This window comes from Apodemus sylvaticus, chromosome 11, assembly GCF_947179515.1.
Source record: "Apodemus sylvaticus chromosome 11, mApoSyl1.1, whole genome shotgun sequence".
Taxonomy (NCBI): domain Eukaryota; kingdom Metazoa; phylum Chordata; class Mammalia; order Rodentia; family Muridae; genus Apodemus; species Apodemus sylvaticus.
Window position 1 is genome coordinate 72,645,880 of NC_067482.1, and position 19,227 is coordinate 72,665,106.

Consider the following 19,227-nt stretch of genomic DNA (forward strand, 5'->3'; position numbering starts at 1 on the left):
TGCAGTGTCTCATTCTGGTGTCCCTGACCGAGCGAGAGCGTCTTTCTGCACACCTGCTGTGACTTCCTCTTTTTTTTTTTTTTTTTTTTTTTGAGTACTGTGGCTTGAACCCAGGACTTCACGCATGCTAGGCAAATGCTTTACCACTGAGCTACATCTACATATCCATCCTCTTTCAAAAAGGATTTATTTTGAGACAAGTTCTCACCAAGCCAGACTAGACCTTGACTCACTGTGCAGACCAGTAGCCGCCTAGACCTTGTGATCTCAGTCTCCTGACTAGCAGGAGTGACCTCGGGCCTTGACAGCAGGTGGTTAATGGCATCTTTTCCTTTGCTCTTAGGAAGAACCAGAAGCCCCAGACCATGAAGCTTAGCGAGAAGGACCCAGCAGAAAACAAAGAAAGCCAACGGGGTGAGCAGGAAGGTGGCCAGTCCGACTTCCTTGTTCCCCCTTTCCTGTACCTTCTGGCAACCGGAATATCCATGCTCCCTCCTCCAGGGGAGTGGGGCTGGTGTGACAGCAGCAGGGTGCAGAAGGCTGAGGGGCAGCAGTGAGGGAGGCTGTGGGACTATGCATAGGTCTGAGAAGGGGGTGGTCATCACAGTCTCTATGACTTGCTGTCAGGGTCCCCATTCCAAAGGGCAGACAAGGGACATTGATGATGACAGCAATGTGGTAGCTGTCCTTAAACTAAAGATACACTGAGGAGCTGGGACAATGACTCAGTTGGCAAACTAGTTGCTGCCTAGAACCCAGGTAACGGTCAGAAGCGTTGGGACATTCACATCTGTAACTCTAGTGCTAAAGGCAGGCAGGGGTGGGGGGTGGGGGTGGGGGGGTGGGGGGTGGGAAGTGCTGGCTTCCTGGAACCTACACACCATCTAGCTTAGAGGAATTGGGGCATTCCACCTTCTGTGAGAGATACTATCTCAAAAAAATAAGGTGGGAAATAAGGGGAAGCCATATGACATCAACCCCTGGACTCCATGCTGTGTGTATACCCCACCTCCATATACACGCACACAGTCACTCAATGTTTTAAATTTATCCCTGTTTCAACTGTTTCTGCCTCTAAAAGTCCTCAGTAGAAGGTCTCCCAATAGGATAGAGGAGACTGACAAAGATCTTTCCTTCAGGCAATAAGATTTATTTAATGCCAGAGAGGACATGGCAGGGGAGGAAAAAGAAGAAGAAGGAGGAGGAGGAGGAGGAGGAGGAGGAGGAGGAGGAGGAGGAGGAGGAGGAGGAGGAGGGGAGGAGGAGGAGGAGGGGGGGAGGAGGAGGAGGAAGAAGAAGAAGAAGAAGGAAGAAGAAGAAGGAGGAGGAGGAGGAGGAAGAGGAGGAAGAAGAAGAAGGAAGAAGAAGAAGAAGGAAGAAAAAGAAGAAGAAAAAGAAGAAGAAGAAGAAGAAGAAGAAGAAGAAGAAGAAGAAGAAGAAGAAGAAGAAGAAGAAGAAGAAGAAGAAGAAGAAGAAGAAGGAGGAGGAGGAGGAGGAAGAGGAGAAGGAGGAGGAGGGAGAACAAGAGAGGAAGGAAGGAACGAGATATACCGGGGCACTGGGGAAGATAGGAGAGGCTGCTTTAAAGCAATTGGGAAGGGGAAGGATTGGGGATCGTCTTTACACTGTGGGGAAATGAGGAATCCAGCAGATAGAGGGTGTCACTATAGAGAAAAAGGCCACCTCAGGTGCCTTAGCCCTTTGATACCTGAGGTCTCTATGTTCTTTAGTCCCTGTCGTTTTCCTGGAGTTTGAACACCCAGGGGGTTGCCTTACAGTTTTACACAGGCTGTTCGCTTCTTTGTGGCATCAGCGAGTAGCATCAGAATCAACTAAGGAGCCAGAGAGATAGCAAGTGGCCCCACATCTGGGGTTTATCATAACCCGAAGTCTGGAGGCTCCAAGGGACTTAGCACAGACCTGTCCCTGTGCCCGACTGTGGGATGCCTGCTAGTGTCTGGAAAATGGTGGGAACACCAAGTCTGCTTGGCTCAAACCTAACATTTAGCAGCTGAGAAGACCCCCTCCCTGCTTAGTTTACAGCCAAAGTAGCCTCGCTGTGACCTCTACATGGACACCTACTTCACCACTCAGTGCTCTTGGTCAAACTGTTCTTGGCAAAGAATAGAAGGGGAGAAACTCGCAAGTCAAGGAATAGCCACATGTCTTCCAGAATAGACAGGGATTTCAAGGAATTTGAGGCCTATCTCTTCCTCCTGTGGTTCTTTTCTGTTGTTACCATAGTAACTACCAACTACAATTGTGCATGTATGCTCATGCATGTGTGTGTGTGTGTGTGTGTGTGTGTGTGTGAGAGAGAGAGAGAGAGAGGGGGGGGTGGCATACAGAGGTCATCTCTTGGTCACCCTGGCAGCCCTCTAAGGTTCTATTTAGGATAGTCCATCTGAAGAGGGACATCTGACCTTCAGAGATCCTGTCCTCAACAATAAGCAAGATAAGGGTGGGATAGAAAACCAGTTAGTTCCCTAAGACAGTCACCGTCACCGGGGTGACACAGGGCCTTGGCACCCTCCCTGACGCCCCGCCCAGCTGGTCTTGCACATGCATGTTGGCTACCTGTATCCTGGAGACCTCGAGCTTGTTCAGTGGGAACTGAGAAGTTTCAAGTTGGATAGGAGTCACCTGATGTAATCTCAGCAAGTTTTTTATAGCTCATGAGCCCTGTTGTTGCAGTGGGGGGTGGGGCGTGGGGAAGTTGGGTAGTGGGTGAGGAAGAAAGGACACCATGACTGTGAAGTTCTTAGTGTGAAGGAGTGTGGCTATCCCCACTCTCTTCTGATGACCCCTCCAGGACCTTAGGCCCAAGCCATGCAGGCTTTTTTCCTGTCTCCAGTATCAGATATCTGTGCCTGCAGGAGGTGTCCCTGGCTGAGGAGTATCAGGCTCACAATTACCTGGGCTCTGTGAATCCCTGGCTGAGAACTGAGGCTGGTCTCTCTTGCCTGGTGTGGTTCCTGCTTACCTTAGACAGCATTGTCTCCTTGTATTACCCTAGACATTGTCTCATCTGGGGCTGGAAGCCTTCACAAGCATGTGACAATCATGTCCCCAGCAGTTTCCCCTCTCACATTCTTTATCTCCACGTGTCCTTTCCAGACCTCGCTTCTCAGAGTCGTGTGTGGGGACTTGAACCCTGCCCCTCACCTCCTAGGCATTCTGCATTGACCAAGCCCATTTCTGTCTCCTCCCAGCCGCTCAGAACACATAGTTTATGCAGCCTGTCCTGACCAGGGCTCACTGAAGACACTTCTTTACTGACACTGGGGCAAACTGGCCACAGAGTGAATTGATTTTCAGGCTGTCCTGGTGTGTACGAGGTCGTTGTCTCTTTATGCTTTTGTTGAGCCAGTTGGAAGCTGCAGAGAGCGCCCCAGACATCGCTGAGCACTGCTCTGCCTGTTTGCTCTTTGAGCAGCAGAACTGATTCTGCAGGGTGATTAGAGAAAGATCAATATTTCATTTTGCCCTGGCAGAATGGAAGCTCAGACTGTCAAGACTTGCTTGCAGACACAGATAAGAGGAGGAGTCAGCACTGGAACCCACCCAGCTCTTAAGGAGAAAGCCAACGACCTTTGGCCTTAATTCTTAGGAGGTTTCTCTGGGTTTGTGCCCGCTGGCCCATCCAGAGCTCTGGCCTTGTTAAAGAGAATCATGAGGGGGAAAAAGCCAAACAAAACAAAATGAAACCAAAAAATCATGACTTGGGTTAACTCCGGGGAGAGCAGCTGTCTCAGTTGCTTGGGAGTGGGGAGCAATGCTGCTCGCTTCCTGTTCAGGCATGATCACATAGCCACGCTTCCTGCTCTGCCCTCCTTCCTGTGGACTCTGCCTCCTCACCACAGAGATGCCCTGGCAAGTCCAGGGTCCTGGAGCCAGGAAGAAAAAAAACCATGGATGCCAGGGAACATGCCTTAGCTTCCCTGATACGTGACACCAGCGGCCCTGGGGAGCTGCCTGTGTGTCACCAGCAGAGCAAGACAAAGGTAAACACGGAGTGGCTTCTGTCCTGTGGGGAGTGCAGGCCTGGGTGGCTTCTGTGCGACAGAGCTCAGCTCCTGTGTGGCAGCTGTGGAGCATAACATCTGGGAGCAGGAGCGCTGGAGTTTGAATTCTGGACTCTCTCTTGTGAATTCTCTCCCTCTCTACCACCCCTGGCATCCCGTCAGGGTTCTGGTAGACAGCTGCCTCACGCATGCTCAGGGATGGCCGTCTTTTCTTTCCTAGGGCGGCAAACAGTGATACTCTTGGTCATAGATTCTTCTTCCCTGGGATGAGTGGGAAGAAGTGTGTGTGTGTGTGTGTGTGTGTATGTGTGTGTGTGTGTGTGCGTGTGCGCGCGTGTGCATGTGCATGTGTGTGTGTGTGTGTGCGTGTGTAAGAGAGGGGAGAGGAAGACGGAGAGGAAGGGAGAGGAAGAGGGAGAAGTGGGGGCAGGCTACACAAGAATAGGGAACCAACAGGCCACAGAGAAGCAGGGAACCCCCCAGAAGAGGGCCTGAGGCAGAAGACACCGTCCATTCGCCATTCTCCCTTGCGTAGCAGGACCCTTCCAGACCCAATGGGAGTGGTCCACCCTTAAGAAGATGAGAGTTAAGAGCCAGGGAGAGGTGGCAGGGTTTAGAAAAAAAGGCTTAAGGTAGCTGGGGCCAGACAGTTCCACCAGTGTCACCAGTGCCTGCCCAGGGCTGCCTCAGCAGCAGGCTCAGCACCAGACACAGGAGACAAGCAGCCTAGTCCCAGCCCCCAGGATAAGCTCCACCCCCTGGAACCTGACACAGGACACAGGTAGTGCCAGACTCTCTTCTTCTTGTGCAAACCCCTTATGAGGTGGATTCTATTATTACTCTCATCTTAAAGATGAGGAAGCTGGTCAAGGGGCGGCCATGTTACTGGTCAAAGCTTACACTGTGGAAGCTGCAGTGTAGGCTCTAAAGCTGAATCAGAGATAAACATGAGAGATGGCGAGGGGGCGGGCGGGTGGGTGATGAGGCACATGGGTGGCTTTCAGGAGGCTTTTCAGAGGTAGGGGCTTTGGCAATGGGTCTGAGGTAATGAGAGACCCTCTAGGACTTTGGGTGGGCAGGGTGGGAAGAGCTAAGCTTGTCGATTTTGGCAGAGGCTGAAACAGAGGGAAGTAAAGAGAAGTAAGAGAGGGTCTTCCTTCCTTCCTTCCTTCCTTCCTTCCTTCCTTCCTTCCTTCCTTCCTTCCTTCCTTCCTTCCTTCTTCCTTTTGAACTGGCCGTGTGTAGCAGCCCACTGCTTTTTCAGCAGCAGTACTGTTATTAAAAGCCCATTTTACAGATGGACAAGTTAAACCCCAGAAACCTCCAGTCTCTGCTCAGATGCCCACTACTCTATGGTGCTAGAGTCTAGCAAGATGAAACCGAGGGCAGAGCATGGAGTTGCTGTGAGGAGCCACTGAAATCTATATATACATATATATATACACATGCACACGCACACGCACACGCACACGCACACGTACACGTACATATACATATGCATATGCATACTATACATTTGCCTGTCCAGTGCCCAACACTGGACATTGTTTCAGTACACTCCTGGGGTGGCAGGACCTAGCACCTACAAAATGCATGCCTGTGCACACAAATATGTTAAGTGGTGGCTGCGAAAGCCCTGGTTCCTGCCACCAGTCCACAGGCCTGTGGCAGATCTCTAGTCCCCAGCGGGTGCCAGCTGGGGACCTTCACCTAAGTCGCAGGTGTTCGTGAGCATGGCCAGGTCCTGGCTGTGGTCATCTTGGATGAGTTTGGAACAGGAGTACCTGGATGCAGATGTCATATTCTCAGCGTAAACCCTGCCTGCATCTCTCTCTGCAAGTGCCTATTCTTAGGTGTGCTGAGCAGTTTGTAGGCTGATGCTTTGGCCTGGAACTGCGCATTTGTGTCCGTGCACAAGAGTGTGCACGTGTGTGGCTATCAGCCATCTCAAACCCAGGCGAAGACTCAGCTGTGCTGGTAGGGAACCTTGTCCTGCAACGGGAGTGGGGGGGAGGGAGGAGCAGCTCAGCTCCAGGCTGCTCCTCAGGCAGCACCAGGGACAGCTCTGCACACCTTCTCTGTGACACCAGATGAAACTGGACTGAGTAGGGATTCAGGGAAGAAGGATACAGAGAAAGCGCTTAGAACAGTGCCTGGTGGTAGCACTCAAGGAGGGCTAGCCGCTGCTAACAACTTAGCTTTGCTTTCTGCTCCTGCTGGGTCAGAGAGCGGCCACATCCAGCAGAGGCCTGCTAAAGGGGGAGGGGGCAGAGACCCTCAGGCTGCCTTGCAGGAAGACTGCTGTACAGTGAGACCTCAGGGCGGGAACTCTGCCTTGCGGGACCCACCCCATTCCCAACTGCTTCTTTTCCCACCTGAATTTCCCTGTGGGACGCCTTCCCGGCTAAGGGGGCATCCCATTCTGACGCTGTCTTCTCTCTTTCCAGAACTGGTCCTTCTCGCTCGTGGTGGCTGCTCTCGTGGGAGCCTTCGGATCCTCCTTCCTCTATGGGTACAACCTCTCGGTGGTGAATGCGCCCACGCCGGTGAGTGTTCGCACTGTCTGCCCGCCAGAGGGCGCTGAGCGCACACAGGGTGATCAGCAAAAACAGGGTGACAGTGGGGGTGGGGGTGGGGGAAGAGAGAGAGAGAGAGAGAGAGTCGCAGAACTGAGATATCCTTCAGACAGGGCTGGGCTTGAGGGCTTTGATGCCAGTGCAAGGATTTTAGGAGCTTGGAGCACACAGAGACTCCTGTTTTGACTTGTCCTTTTTAATTTAAATTTTATCCACATTCAGAACCACCGTTATGACCCATCCCTGGCTTCTGTTTCAGTCTGAGATCAATTCCAGGCTCTCTGCTGGTAGCAGGAGAAGGTCTGCCCGAGGCCAGGTTTTCTTCTGCCAGCTCCTGGCAGGATGGAGGCGGCGATGGGAGGGGCGGAGGCTAATGCTGAGCCCAGGTTTGCAGGTGGAGGGCTGGGCCCGAGAGGCTACCAAATCAGAGAACCCTGAGGATAGGCTCCGAGCTCCAGGTGGTTGGAGCACTGGGCAGGCATGTTGGGGGCAGTCTGAGGCCCATAGAAACCAGGCTGGTGGCTCCAGTACTTTTGGATGTTGCTTTGAGTACCAGCATTCTCCCCTGAGAGAATGCAGGTGCCACCGAGATGCAGGCTTCATCAGTGCCAAGGCAGACCTAGGTTGTAAGACTTGAGTTATTGCTGACCTTCGAGGAGCTGTCCAAGTTATCTCAAAAATCGGTTCTGATGCTAAAGGTTGCTGAGAAAAACGATGTCGGGTGGCTCTTCCAGATGTCTGCAGCTACCTGAGTCTTTGACTCTGTCATTTCAAGATGAGACTCTGACTTACCTGAATTTGTCTCTGAAAAGTCAGTTTGGTTTGTCTGGAAGGTTCATCAGGGCATTCACCCAAGAGGTGAATTTTCAATTCACCCAAGAGGCCTTTGTGAAACACAGGTCCATGGGAGATTTGAACCGGGGGTAGTGTGACGTCACTGACCCATGAACCACAGGAAAGAGCAGTTTAGTCATTCATTCAGCCAATATATACTGAGTACTCATCCCATGCTGGATGCTAGGAATCAGGAAGGCAGTCTGGAGGTGGGGGCCCTTGAGCTGAGTCCCATATGGCTGGAAGCATTTCCAATGAGCCAGAGGCAGAGGCAGAGGCAGAGGCAGAGAGGCAGTGGCAGAGGCAGAGAGGCAGAGGCAGAGGCAGAGGCAGAGGCAGTGGCAGTGGCAGAGAGGCAGAGGCAGAGGCAGAGGCAGAGAGGCAGAGGCAGAGGCAGAAGCACAGGAACCAAAACACAGAAGGCCTGCCTGGCTATATAGAGATGTCAGTATGCTGATAGTAATGAAGGCGTGACTTGCCAGGCCTGGAGTGGAATGGGGACGTGGGTTGGGAGAAGAGGCAGAAAGCAGAGGAGGCTGGGATTGAGGCTCGGTGGTAGAACACTTACTTGGCCAACACAGGTGAGGCTCTAGGTTCAGTCTCCAATACTGAGAAAACAGAGCCAAGAAACCCCACATACTGAAAACACTTTAAAAGAGAAAAGACAGAAAGGAAGAGAAAGAGTGCTCAGATCTGCAGTTGAGAATCATGGCCTTACCCTAGGGAGATAGAGCAGGAACAGGAGGGGATGACTTCAACATGGGACTCTGGTGATGGAGGGACGGAATCAATCTGTTGTTAACTCACAACGAAGCAGCAACTTGCCCAGGCTCAGCTTGGAGAAGGCAGTGCTGAGATCCAGACCCAGGTCTGTCTGAATCCAACCCTCGACCTTTTGAGCCGTCACTGGCCACAAGTGCTGGGCTCTTCAAGCATGGGGACACTTGGCATAGCCAGAGACAGACAGGATGAACATGGAAGAAGACACTGAGAGGCCATAACACAGGAGTGGCCATTCTTACATGCTTACAGCTGCCCCAAAGCTCTACAGTTGAGGATGCTACAGCCCAGAGTTCGCTGTCACCTACACTCTGTCCTTGTCCTTTCTTGTCCTTGAGCTCCCATGGGAAGGAACGGTACAGGTGAAAACACGATCCAACAGAGGTAGGCGAGCTGTGCTGCTTTCTTTGTTACTCAGAGCAGCGCTCTCCATTTCCTCCCAGGAACCTTCTTGCTCCCTGTCACCCATTTCCTTGCCCTGCCCAAAGCCCTGACGTTTTATATTTGTCAAACAATTCTTGTTGCTTTGTGAGACTTTTACCTCAGCACCATTGTGTGGCCAGATGCCAGGGTAGAAAGATGCACAGGACTCACTGTCAGGTCTTGGAGGGCCCCCAACACCAGGAGCAGTAACAGACACCCAAGACATATCAAGGCAAGAAGTGGCTTAAGTGAGGCCATCGCTTAGGACCGTGGGAGGATCTAGTCTATTCAGGTAGTTCTGAGGAGACCGGGGTCACTGTTGGGCTATGGCTGGGGTGGTAGAGGTGGGGAAGTAGAGCCGAGAGCTGGGCCATCTGTGGAAGGCATGTGCCCACCAGGCTGTGAGTCCCAAGAGAGGAGCCAGGCTGAGGGCCAAGCCCATTCAGGAAGCCTTTCCAGGCCAGACTTAGCTGGAGCTGGAGCTGGATCCAGCAGGCTTGTAGCGGGAATCCCAGCTTCTCGTGGATTAACTTCAGTGGAGCAGGGTGAGACCTCACCTGAACTAGCTGGGAGATGGGAAAAAAATGAAGGTACCCTGCTCAGTGTCCCACCGTCCCTGCCTCCTCTTTTGCCGTGTGGTAGGGGTAGAAGGGACAATGAGTTCGTCAAAGGGTCTGGGAACACAGCAGACACTCCAAGGGAGGGAGCTTTGTGCATTCGGACCATGCATGGCAGGAGGCTGAGGCACAGGGATCTTGTGAAGGCAAAGGCAATCCGGGGATGGAACGACTCGGATACTAGGGCAGAGATGTCCAGAGAGAATGACAGATGCTGCCACAAGGGGGCGCTGTGAGAGAAAAGCTGAGTTGTCCACCGCTCAGGCTGGACAGCGAATTCATACACTGCACTGATCATCTGTCACCAGCTTCAGAGATGGGTCAGGGGCTTGTGGTTCAGGTGACAAGGCTGAGAAAGAATCCATGCTTCTTACCAAGAGGGAGTCAGTGTTTGACTGACCAGTTCATATACCAGCTGACCCTAGCCTGACTGCTGTCCGCCAGGCCCAACCTTGAGAGGGATTTTTTTTTTTTTTTACTTCTTTGTTTTATTTTACTTCATTTTTTTTTTTAATTTTTGGAAGTCTGAAATACAGAAAATGACTGCAGTCTCTCTCTCTCTCTCTCTATCTATCTATCTATCTATCTATCTATCTCTATCTCTCTCTCTCTCTCACACACACACACCCTTGATCTCTGGTTGTTCTGGTGAATGTGAAGGAGTGTCCATGCACTCTCTCTCTTCATGACTATTATGTCAGGATCCCCAGCAAACCTCATTTGATAGAAGAAACTGAAGCAGGGGAAGGCTAATTTGTCTAGGTCCCAGGGGTGACCATCGTCCTAAACTGCCCCTCAGTGCCGTTACCCTAAGCGAACCCATCCACCCTGCTTTCAGGGACTCCCAGAATCTGACTGTGTGCTCCTTCAGAGAGAACACCCACGTGGCTTCATGTGTCCACAGAGGGTCTGTGGTCACTTCAAGACAGGCCGTGGGAGCAGAGCAGGGAGCGACTGAGCCTCTTGAGGCTCTACCTTTGTGGGATCTCACAGGCCCAGGAGAGCTGTCTGACACATTAGATTGTAAGTGAGCCTGCAGGACCTTGTCACTGCCTTTAGCCATTGAACCTGTGTGTGAGGCAGGGAAGGCTTCAGTCAGATACAACTGATGACCATGACAGCTGCTAGCGATGTCTCCCCCAGTTCTGTCAGTAGCCTGGCCCATGGAACCATTTTATAACTAGCTACCCTGTTTCCACCCCATCCGAACAGTTTCTCTTCCAGCCAAAGACCAAAGGGATATTTAATGAGTTCAGGTACACTAAAATCCAGCAGCCTGCATGAACATCACATGTAGAACACCACGCAGATGTCTGCTGTGACTGCTCAGCTGGGGCATCCGGCTCCTAGCAAGCACTGCTCTCAACAAAGGTGCATTCCCTCCATGTCTTCTCCTTTGATCCTTAGCTCTGTCCTTCAGGCATGGTGCATGCTGGAACCTCAGGGCCTTTGCAGTGTCTGTTGTTTTTGGACTTGAAAGGCTCTTTTTTCAAATAGCCCATGCTTTCTCCTTGATTACCTGCTGTTTCTTCTCAACTGTGTCTTTCTTGACCTGCTCATATGGGATAGCACCTTTCTAAACCTCTCTAGTCCTTCACTGAAATTATTTCCCATTGCAGTACTTGTAGTATGTGATACCGCCAAGAGAATAAGTATGCCCTTGCTTCTGGTCTTTCTCCTGTTTTAAAATTTAAGGTCTGTGAAGACAAGAATTCTCTGACCTCACTGTTTCTGCAGTGCCACCTACTAGAACAAGACCCAACCCAAAGCAAGCATTTACAGAAAGCGTGTTCTGATCAGATAAAACAGATGAATATAAGGCTTCTAACGGATTTTCTCTTCTTTTGTTTTATTTTTTGCAAGGTAATTTTGGTGGTTGTGAGACAAGTTTCCCGGACCTCTGTCTCTCAGCCAAATTACTATCGAGTGTGAGTTTTCCCTGTGAAAGAATTCAGGCACTGCCTCTGTTGTATTTACAGATGATACTCAGACCCAGGTCTAGTTATCTAGTGACCCATCTTTCTGCTCTCCTAGGCTGATATGCTACAGGGGTCAACACACTTTTTTTTTTAAGATCCACATATACAGTTAGCAAGGCCATATAATTCTTTTTTGCAAGTCATCAACTTTGCCTTTAGGTTGAGAAAGCAGCTAGAGACATATGTAAATGAACAAGTAAGACTGTGTGCCAATAAAACTTTATTTACAAAAACAAGTGGTGAGCCAGAAATCATTGGCTAATCCCTGTACTGGAGAGTCTAGGAGAGTGTGAAGGTTCCTGGTGTCTGGCAAAGGGCTAGCTGTCTGAATGGTTAGTTCACGGTCAAAACTTTAATGTTCAACATGGATTGAAGTCATGTTTTATTTTGTTGAGACGGGATTTCTCTGTGTAGTCCTGGTTATCTTGAAACCAGGCTGGCCTTTAACTCAGAGATCTGCCTGCTTCTGCCTCCCAAGTGGTGGGATTAAAGGCAGGCACCACTATGGACTGAAGACCTTTTGTGATGTTCCTTTCCCAAGGTTTCACCCTCTTGCCAGATCTTTGGTGACTGTCCAGGCCTGTGTCTTTTTGTTTGTTTTTAGCGACCATCTCTATCGTTGTGAATCATCTATCCATGGACCAATCTACAAGTCTGTCAAAAGCATTTGGATTCCCTTGTTGAAGGCTGCAGAATCCAAGACTAATTTACATGCTAATCAGATGTCTTTGAAAATTTCGTACATTCTCAGGCAGTCATGCAGAGAGGCTGAAGGTGCTGATCCGGCACATGGCAAATGGTCTCAGATTCATACTGGTTAAGCATTGACCTTGAAGAGGAGAATGTAGCTCTTCGGGGGCTGACTTTGTTAGTACTGCTAGAAGAGTCTGATGAACAGAGCTGCAGAGGGAGATGAGCCTTGGTTCATGTGGTCACCCCATGCCTGGACTCATCAGAGAGGACAGGGAGGGCTGGGTGGAGACATTGCAGCTGCAGTCTCTCAGCTCCACACACAGCTCTCTGGGGGCTGAAATGAGGATTTTGTTAGTGGGCAGGAAGGACTGTTCCAGGGTTGGATAGAGTGACATTGTCAGCAGGACACCTGCCAAAGCCCCCCTTTGTCCTACACTGCCCTGAGGCAAGAAGAGCAGAACTGGGCAGAATAACCAGCAGGAGCTTCCAAGAAGAGACACCAAGAAGGATGCAGTCAAGAGAAAGGAGAGCGCAAGCAGAGATGCTCAGTTAGCTGTGGATGCTTGTTTTTTGTAAGACTCCATGCCACAAATGGCTGGCAGGCTGACGGAATGGGGCAGCCCCAAACCCAAGACCCACCTCCCCATTGCTCTACATTCTGCCCTCTTTCTTGCTTTCACCTTGACTTGTTTGGCCTTTGTAAAAGCAACAGGCTCAGGAAAAGAGCTGGAGATGTACTAACCATCATGAGAGAACCCCCAGCATGAATCTCTTCCCTTAATCTGGACCATGTCTCTTGTTTGTCTTCTACAGACCATGCTAGGGTAATGACCCCAGGGTGCTAATGAAGGGCAGGGCAGGCAGATGCCTGGGACAGCCTGCTCAAGCATCCCAACAGCCGAAGCCTGGGCTCTTCCCAGTGGTCCCTGGGAAGGCTTCATGTAAACCTGCCTTTCAACATGTCAGCTCATAGGCTATTTCTTGTGGTTCTCCCTCCCCCTGTGCACCCCCTTGCCCCCACCGCCTCCACCAGTATCTTGTTTATATAACGAGCATCCTTCCATGCACTGGTAAGTCTATGTCATGGGTTTTTTTTCACAGTGTACTGCACATCTCTAAATCAGGGCTGTCACTTCGAATTCATCTCAAAGAAGCTGCCATGTCATTTAAATTGGGAGCACCGAGTCTCCACTGGGTGTGGCTTTGTTTTGATCAAAACTAGTAGGGCCGATGACTGGCAGGAGTAACTAAAGGCCACAGTGTCATCATGCCTCAGGGAACCCTTGCTCAGTAGGATGGCGCCAGGGGCCGCTATCATCAGAGAGCCAGGACAGCTGACCCAGGCAGACGACAGGTGGAGAAACATGGAGGAAGAGACACTGTTGGCAGTACTTCTGTTTACAGAGGATGCCATTGAGACCTAGTGAATACCTACTCTACACCACTTTGGTGTGGAGAGCCAGGTCACGTGAAGTGACTCTGATGGGATTCTCTTCCGCTATGGCAAGGGGCCTTGCTAGGGGCATCTCTATCCATTGTGGGTGCTGACTCTTTACAAGCTCCTCAGGCGCATCTGGCTCTGTTAGCCAACACTTGAGTCCTCTGGACCACCCACAAAGTATTCTATTTCTGTGTGTATTTATAGTATCACTAAGTCGCTACAGACGAATGCGTGCTAGGGTCTTGATGAATCTAGCAGTGTTAATATTACAAGCTGCAAGGTAATTGTGTTCCATTGCCTGGCATTTCCTGCCGTCCTTTGGAGGAGAATTGTAGAGTTCAATTTATTGCCAAAGCATGGCCCTTGGGTTCTTAGGCTGGGAGGCTGTGGTGAATTATTTATAGATTCTCATACCTCAGAAGCAAATGTGTGTAGACATTTCTCTTATTTTACAGATATAGAAATATAATGATATTGATTCCTCCACCACCAGCTCCCTCTCTGCATGGATTCTACTGTGAAACTCAGGATTGGGTTTTTTTATTTTCTTCCTTTAAGTCTTCACAGTAAATACTTGAAGTGGGCAATGGCATTAGTTGCAGGACCTAAGGTTCAGAGAGGTTAGGTCACTCATTCAGTCACCCAGCAGATAGGTGGCAAAGATGCAAATGGAACAAAACAGCTGCCATGGTCCCTGGCCCCAAGGACCCTGTCCAGACCTGAAACTTCTGCTGCATCAGGCTACCCCAAAGGTCCCTAAAAGGACTCAAAGGTGCAAGCAAGTCTTGGACTCAAGGTGGTCAGTTCTCCATTGGTATCTGTCCCTTTACCTTCTGCCTCTTAGGGCCTTTCTTTCCGTTAAACTCTAGTTAGCACTCCTTATAGGCTTCTCAGGCTATCGTCTTATACCAAATGCAGAAGCTTCCTCTCCACCCTGCCTTCATCCTCTCTAATCATTGGAAGAGCCTTCAAGCTATACCTACAGTGAACACTCCAGGCAATAAATCACAGCTGTCGATCCACACTCAAACCCTCTAGGAACTGCAGGACTAGCTGCACACTTATAGCACGTGGGTAAAACCGGTGATAGCCAGCCCCTGACTTGCTCTACAGCCTTTCTCCTGAGCTGGGCCACCCTTCAGACCCACCAGGCCATGTGAAGCTCATTTATGCCCACACATGATCTCCAACTTATGTGCTTTCTGTTTTCTTTGTCCATAGTGGTCCAGCCTGAACCAGGTCTACCTGCCTTTTGACTTCCCTGGTCTCAGTCATGTGACTGGACTCTACAGTCACAGCTTTTCTGGTTCATGCTATCATTACTTGTCTTCACACTGGCTCTCAAGATCCCTGGAGGTAGAGATATACGAGCTTTAGCATCAGAAGGCAGAAGGAGATCTGGTTCCCTAGGTAAGGAAGCAGATGTATAGAGACAGAGAAAAACCATGGGGTAGACATCTTGGATGTAGGGCCAGTGAAATAGTAAAGCAGGAGAGGCAGGGTGAGGGTGGTGCAGAGTTGGCCCAAAATCTCACTACCACAGAGGCCTGAACACCAACTTGGTTTGAAGAACGTTTTCTTCAAATGGAGGCTGACAGTTTTCCCCAAAGCATTAGAAGGAAGTGTCTCATTACAATCAAAGATGAGTGGTATGGGATTCTGCTCCGTAAAGTCTGTGGTTCCACCATTCTTGGTTGCTTCTGAGCCCCTCTGCTGCATCTTGGGCAATAGCCAGCTGACAGGGACAAGGCAGTGAGCACAATGTCATGTATGGAGGTACATGCTCATAAAGTCACTTCAGCTCACACTCCTTGGGTGTGGCGAGTGCTCCTATAACCCTACCCAAATGCAAGGGATAGAGTTACACGGCTTTGAGAGGCAGCGGAAGTAACAGACTCCGTCATGGTGGGTCTTCCAAATGGGCACACAAATATGTCCTACTCAGCAGCCAGCCATCAGGCTGGTGTTCACTGGCAGGTCAGCTAAGCAAGTCAGCAAATTCTAGACCCGGCTAAGAGACCTTGTCTCAAACAGACAAAGCATACAGCTACGGAAAGATGACACCCCAGGATGAATTCTGTGCACCCATATGCACACACACAAAAAGTAGTTGGTGTGTTCGGAGAGATGGCTGGACAGTTGATAGCACTTGTTACAGTTGCAGAGGGAGGACCTGGTTAGGTTCTCAGCACCCACATGATGGCTCGCCGCCATCTGTAACTCCAGTCCCAGGAACTCCAATGCCATCTTTGTACCTCTGTGGGCACTGCACACACATGGTGCACAGACACACATGTGGGCAAAACCACTCATACACATTTAAAAAAAATATTTAAATCACACATTTAAAAATATTTTAGCCAGGTGATGGTGGTGCTTGCCTTTAATCCCAGCATTTGGGAGGCAGAGACAGACAGATCTCTGAGTTCAAGGCCAGCGACAAATTTCTGCAGACTTCCAAAGCAGCATTTGGCAGTCAGTTACTGCGTACTTTCTCGTGTCCATCCATGCTTCCAGAGGCAATGCAGCTCAGAGGCCATGGCACTGTTTGTTTTCAAGCCCACACCTGTTAGTACTCTCCCAGTAATTCCCTGCTGCCAACCAGGTACGAAGACAATCTCCAGGGTAGGCACTGGCTACACTCCTCTTTAGAGAGGTGAATCTCTTGTATCAGTGTAGACCTGGTCAGGGGGCCAAGGTCAGAAGCAAGAACAACCTCCTCCCTGCATTGAGTCCTGTCTGTCTAGTGGCAGAAATGCTGCCTGAGAATTTCAACACACTCATTACATCTGCAAGCTTTTCCACTGGTCCCAGCCCTGTTTATCACTGCTGTGATCTCTGTGTGCATGGAGCTATAGTTTATTCATGTTTGTGGCTGTAGTGTTTTCCATTATGATTGTTCTGTAGTTTGCTTACCTGTTCTGCCATGAGCCTCTGGGTTGTTTCTTGTTTGGGGGAATTATTACGAGCAATGTCACTGTGGACATTTGAATAGAACTTGAATAGATTTGTAGAAGAGTTGTGCAATGAGATTTTCTAGAAGTAGGCCTGTTGAGCTGACCATGAAAGCATCTTTATCTAGGTGGGGTTTGTGAGAGCCTCACTCCAGTCCTGGACAACTGTCCCTCACATCAGCCCCTAAAATTCAGAGTCATCATTTCCATCCTGTGAGTGAAGACCCTGCTTAAATTACAAGCATGGAGCTCAGGTCTGTGAGTGTCAAACCCCAGCTTTTCCTGTAACAACATATGCTAGCCACGCTGAGTTTTGTGGGCCCATATTAGCAGCAATGCATGAGCATGCATATCTGGGGAAGTAAACGTCCTTGGATAGCAGAGTGCCACAAACGCAGGCTTTGTTGCACATTAGACCCACCCAATTCCAGCCACAATTCAGCTGCAGTGATGAGGATGGAGAGGAGCCTAGACAGATCTGACTGTGGCTTCCCTCATGTGCATCTCTCTTGGACTAATGATATTGAGTCTGTTGTTTCCTAATTGGACATGTGCACGTGGTTCAGGTCTGTGCAGGTCTCTTGATCATCTTAAATTATATTTGTTTTGTTGTTAAAAATATGTTTATGTTTATGGACATTTTGCCTGTGAACACTGCATTGCCTGAGGAGTCCAGAAGAATCTGTTGGATCCCTTGGACCTAGATTTACAGATGGATGTGAGCCGCCATGTGGGTGCTGGGTATTGAACCTGGGTCCACTGGAAGAATAGTCTTAGCTGCTGAGCCATCTCTATAGCCCTGTGTGTGTCTTCTAATGGATATTTTATAGTTCTTTATCATCAATATTTTTCCTCTGTAGATATATACATTACAAATATTTTAACTCAGTCCATGGCTTATCTTCATTTAAAAATAATTTTACTTGCACTATTTATTTATTTGTATATAGGTATATGCTATGGTACATGTATGGAGGCCACAGATAATTTGAGGGACCCAGTTCTCTCCTTTTACCATGTGTGTCCCAGGGATTGAACCCAGATCCTCAGGATTGGTGGCAAGCACCTTTACCCACTGAACCACCTCACTAGGCCCCTGTCTTCATTTTTCGATCACGTCTCTTGAACAAGCGACTTGAATTTTGACTCAAGTGAACATTTTTCTATTATGTTGACTGTCTCTTCTGAAACATAGCTTTGCTATTGCATGGTGGCTCTTTTGTCAGAAGTGTGAACTTTTAACACATTTCAAAATTGATGTCACTGTGTGATGAAGTCAGAGCTTAGGGCCAGATCTGTTTGACCCTCAGGTTGTGACTCACCAAACAAGCCACGCTTCTCCTTGAGCCTCAGTTTCCCTTCCTGAAGTGTAAAAGATTGCTCCCCAGATCTGTTAGAGGAGCCCAGTGAGATAAAGGGAGGAGCTGTGCATGGTGCCAAGCCCGCCCAGCGTGCCCTCTAACGACCCTTTGTGTTTTGCATCCAGCAGTGGCAGGGCAGAGGGAACTAACTCCTCCTGTTTGTTTCCAGTATATCAAGGCCTTTTACAACGAAACCTGGTACAGAAGGCATGGACATCCCATAGACCCGGATACCCTGACTCTGCTCTGGTCTGTGACTGTGTCCATATTTGCCATTGGTGGCCTGGTGGGAACACTGATGGTGAAGATAATCGGAAAATTTCTTGGGAGGTAGGTAGGGGTGTTGTTTCTATTTGGGGATCCCTTCTATAATGATTCTAAGGAGTTTGCATCATTATCAGTGTCCCCATAGGCGACAGGATCTCATATAGTTTGACCGGAAAGACTTCACTGCATGAAGGGCAAGGGGGGTGGGGACAAGGGTGCCAGTGTCCGGGAAGACTGGGTGACACAGTGATGAACAAGGCTGACAGTGTGCAGGGGCTGGGCCGTGCAGAACCCAAGTGAGGTATGCAGGGAAGACATGCCCTGAATCCTCTGTCCCACTGTCTTCCAGTCTGCTGCAGGAAACCAAGGTGCTTAGTTGTTCCCATCCCAGAGACCAGCGTGGAACAGGGAGGGGAATGGGTCTGGGTTGGGGGAGCTGGAGACCGTCCCTGACGGGTTGTCCCACAGAAGCACCGAGTGATCATCCTCACAGACAACCAGCTCTTCTGGATGTGTTCCACTGTATGACTGATGGACACTTGGGGTTTCAGGCTGCTCCCATCACCAATAAGGCTGAAGTAAATTAAGTGTCATCAACTCCAAGTTTCAGGCTGGGGAGATGGCTCAGTCAGTATAGAAGTCGCCTTGTATTAGGGTCTGAGTTCAGTTCCCAAGAATCCACATAAAAAGTTGGCCACAGTGGCACATCCTTACAATACCAGGGATGGCAAGACAGGAGCTTGGGATGGGAGGGCTCCTGGAAGCCCACGAGCCAGCTAGTGTGGCTGACTCGATGAAGTTCCAGGCAATGGGCGACCCTCTCTCAAAAAACGATGGAAGGTACCTGAAGGACAGCTCCTGAGGTTGACTTCTGCCTTTCAAATGCTCTCACACAATAGCTCACCCATGTGCAACACACATACATGCACATGCATGTGTGCACGCGTGCACACACACACATATACACACGCAGGCACACGCATGCGCGCACACACACACACACCAGTTTAAGTATGCCCCCACCCACCCCAGCCCTCTCCAATCAGATCCACTTCACTTTGTTTGCCTCATCCCTAACTTAATTTACGACATGACTCCTTCTCTCATGGCACATTGCTGTATCAGACCTCCTCCCCTGTCTTCTCTGTCTCCTCTCTGATAGCAACAGCCTCTTAGAGGGCTGCTGAGGGTGTGTGTGTGTGTGTGTGTGTGTGTGTGTGTACAAGACAATCTTGGCCAGTTTCACGTCTGAATTTGAATCATGAGCCTCCTACTCC

At 49.8% G+C, this 19,227-nt stretch overlaps 1 protein-coding gene across 2 annotated transcripts in view; it reads left to right on the top strand.

Moving 5' to 3' along the window:
* The first annotated feature begins 234 nt into the window (after nucleotides 1-234).
* Nucleotides 235-19,227, top strand: part of Slc2a9 (solute carrier family 2 member 9) — a 122,108-nt gene continuing 103,115 nt past the window's right edge. The window contains exons 1-3 of one of the 2 annotated variants that reach the window (XM_052198572.1): nucleotides 235-446; nucleotides 6,473-6,571; nucleotides 17,853-18,013. In XM_052198572.1, the coding sequence (XP_052054532.1) occupies nucleotides 366-446; nucleotides 6,473-6,571; nucleotides 17,853-18,013 (341 nt within the window). In that variant the 5' untranslated portion in view covers nucleotides 235-365. Of the gene's footprint in view, nucleotides 447-3,748; nucleotides 4,005-6,472; nucleotides 6,572-17,852; nucleotides 18,014-19,227 lie in introns of those variants that run through there. The other variant, XM_052198571.1, reaches the window with a different exon arrangement.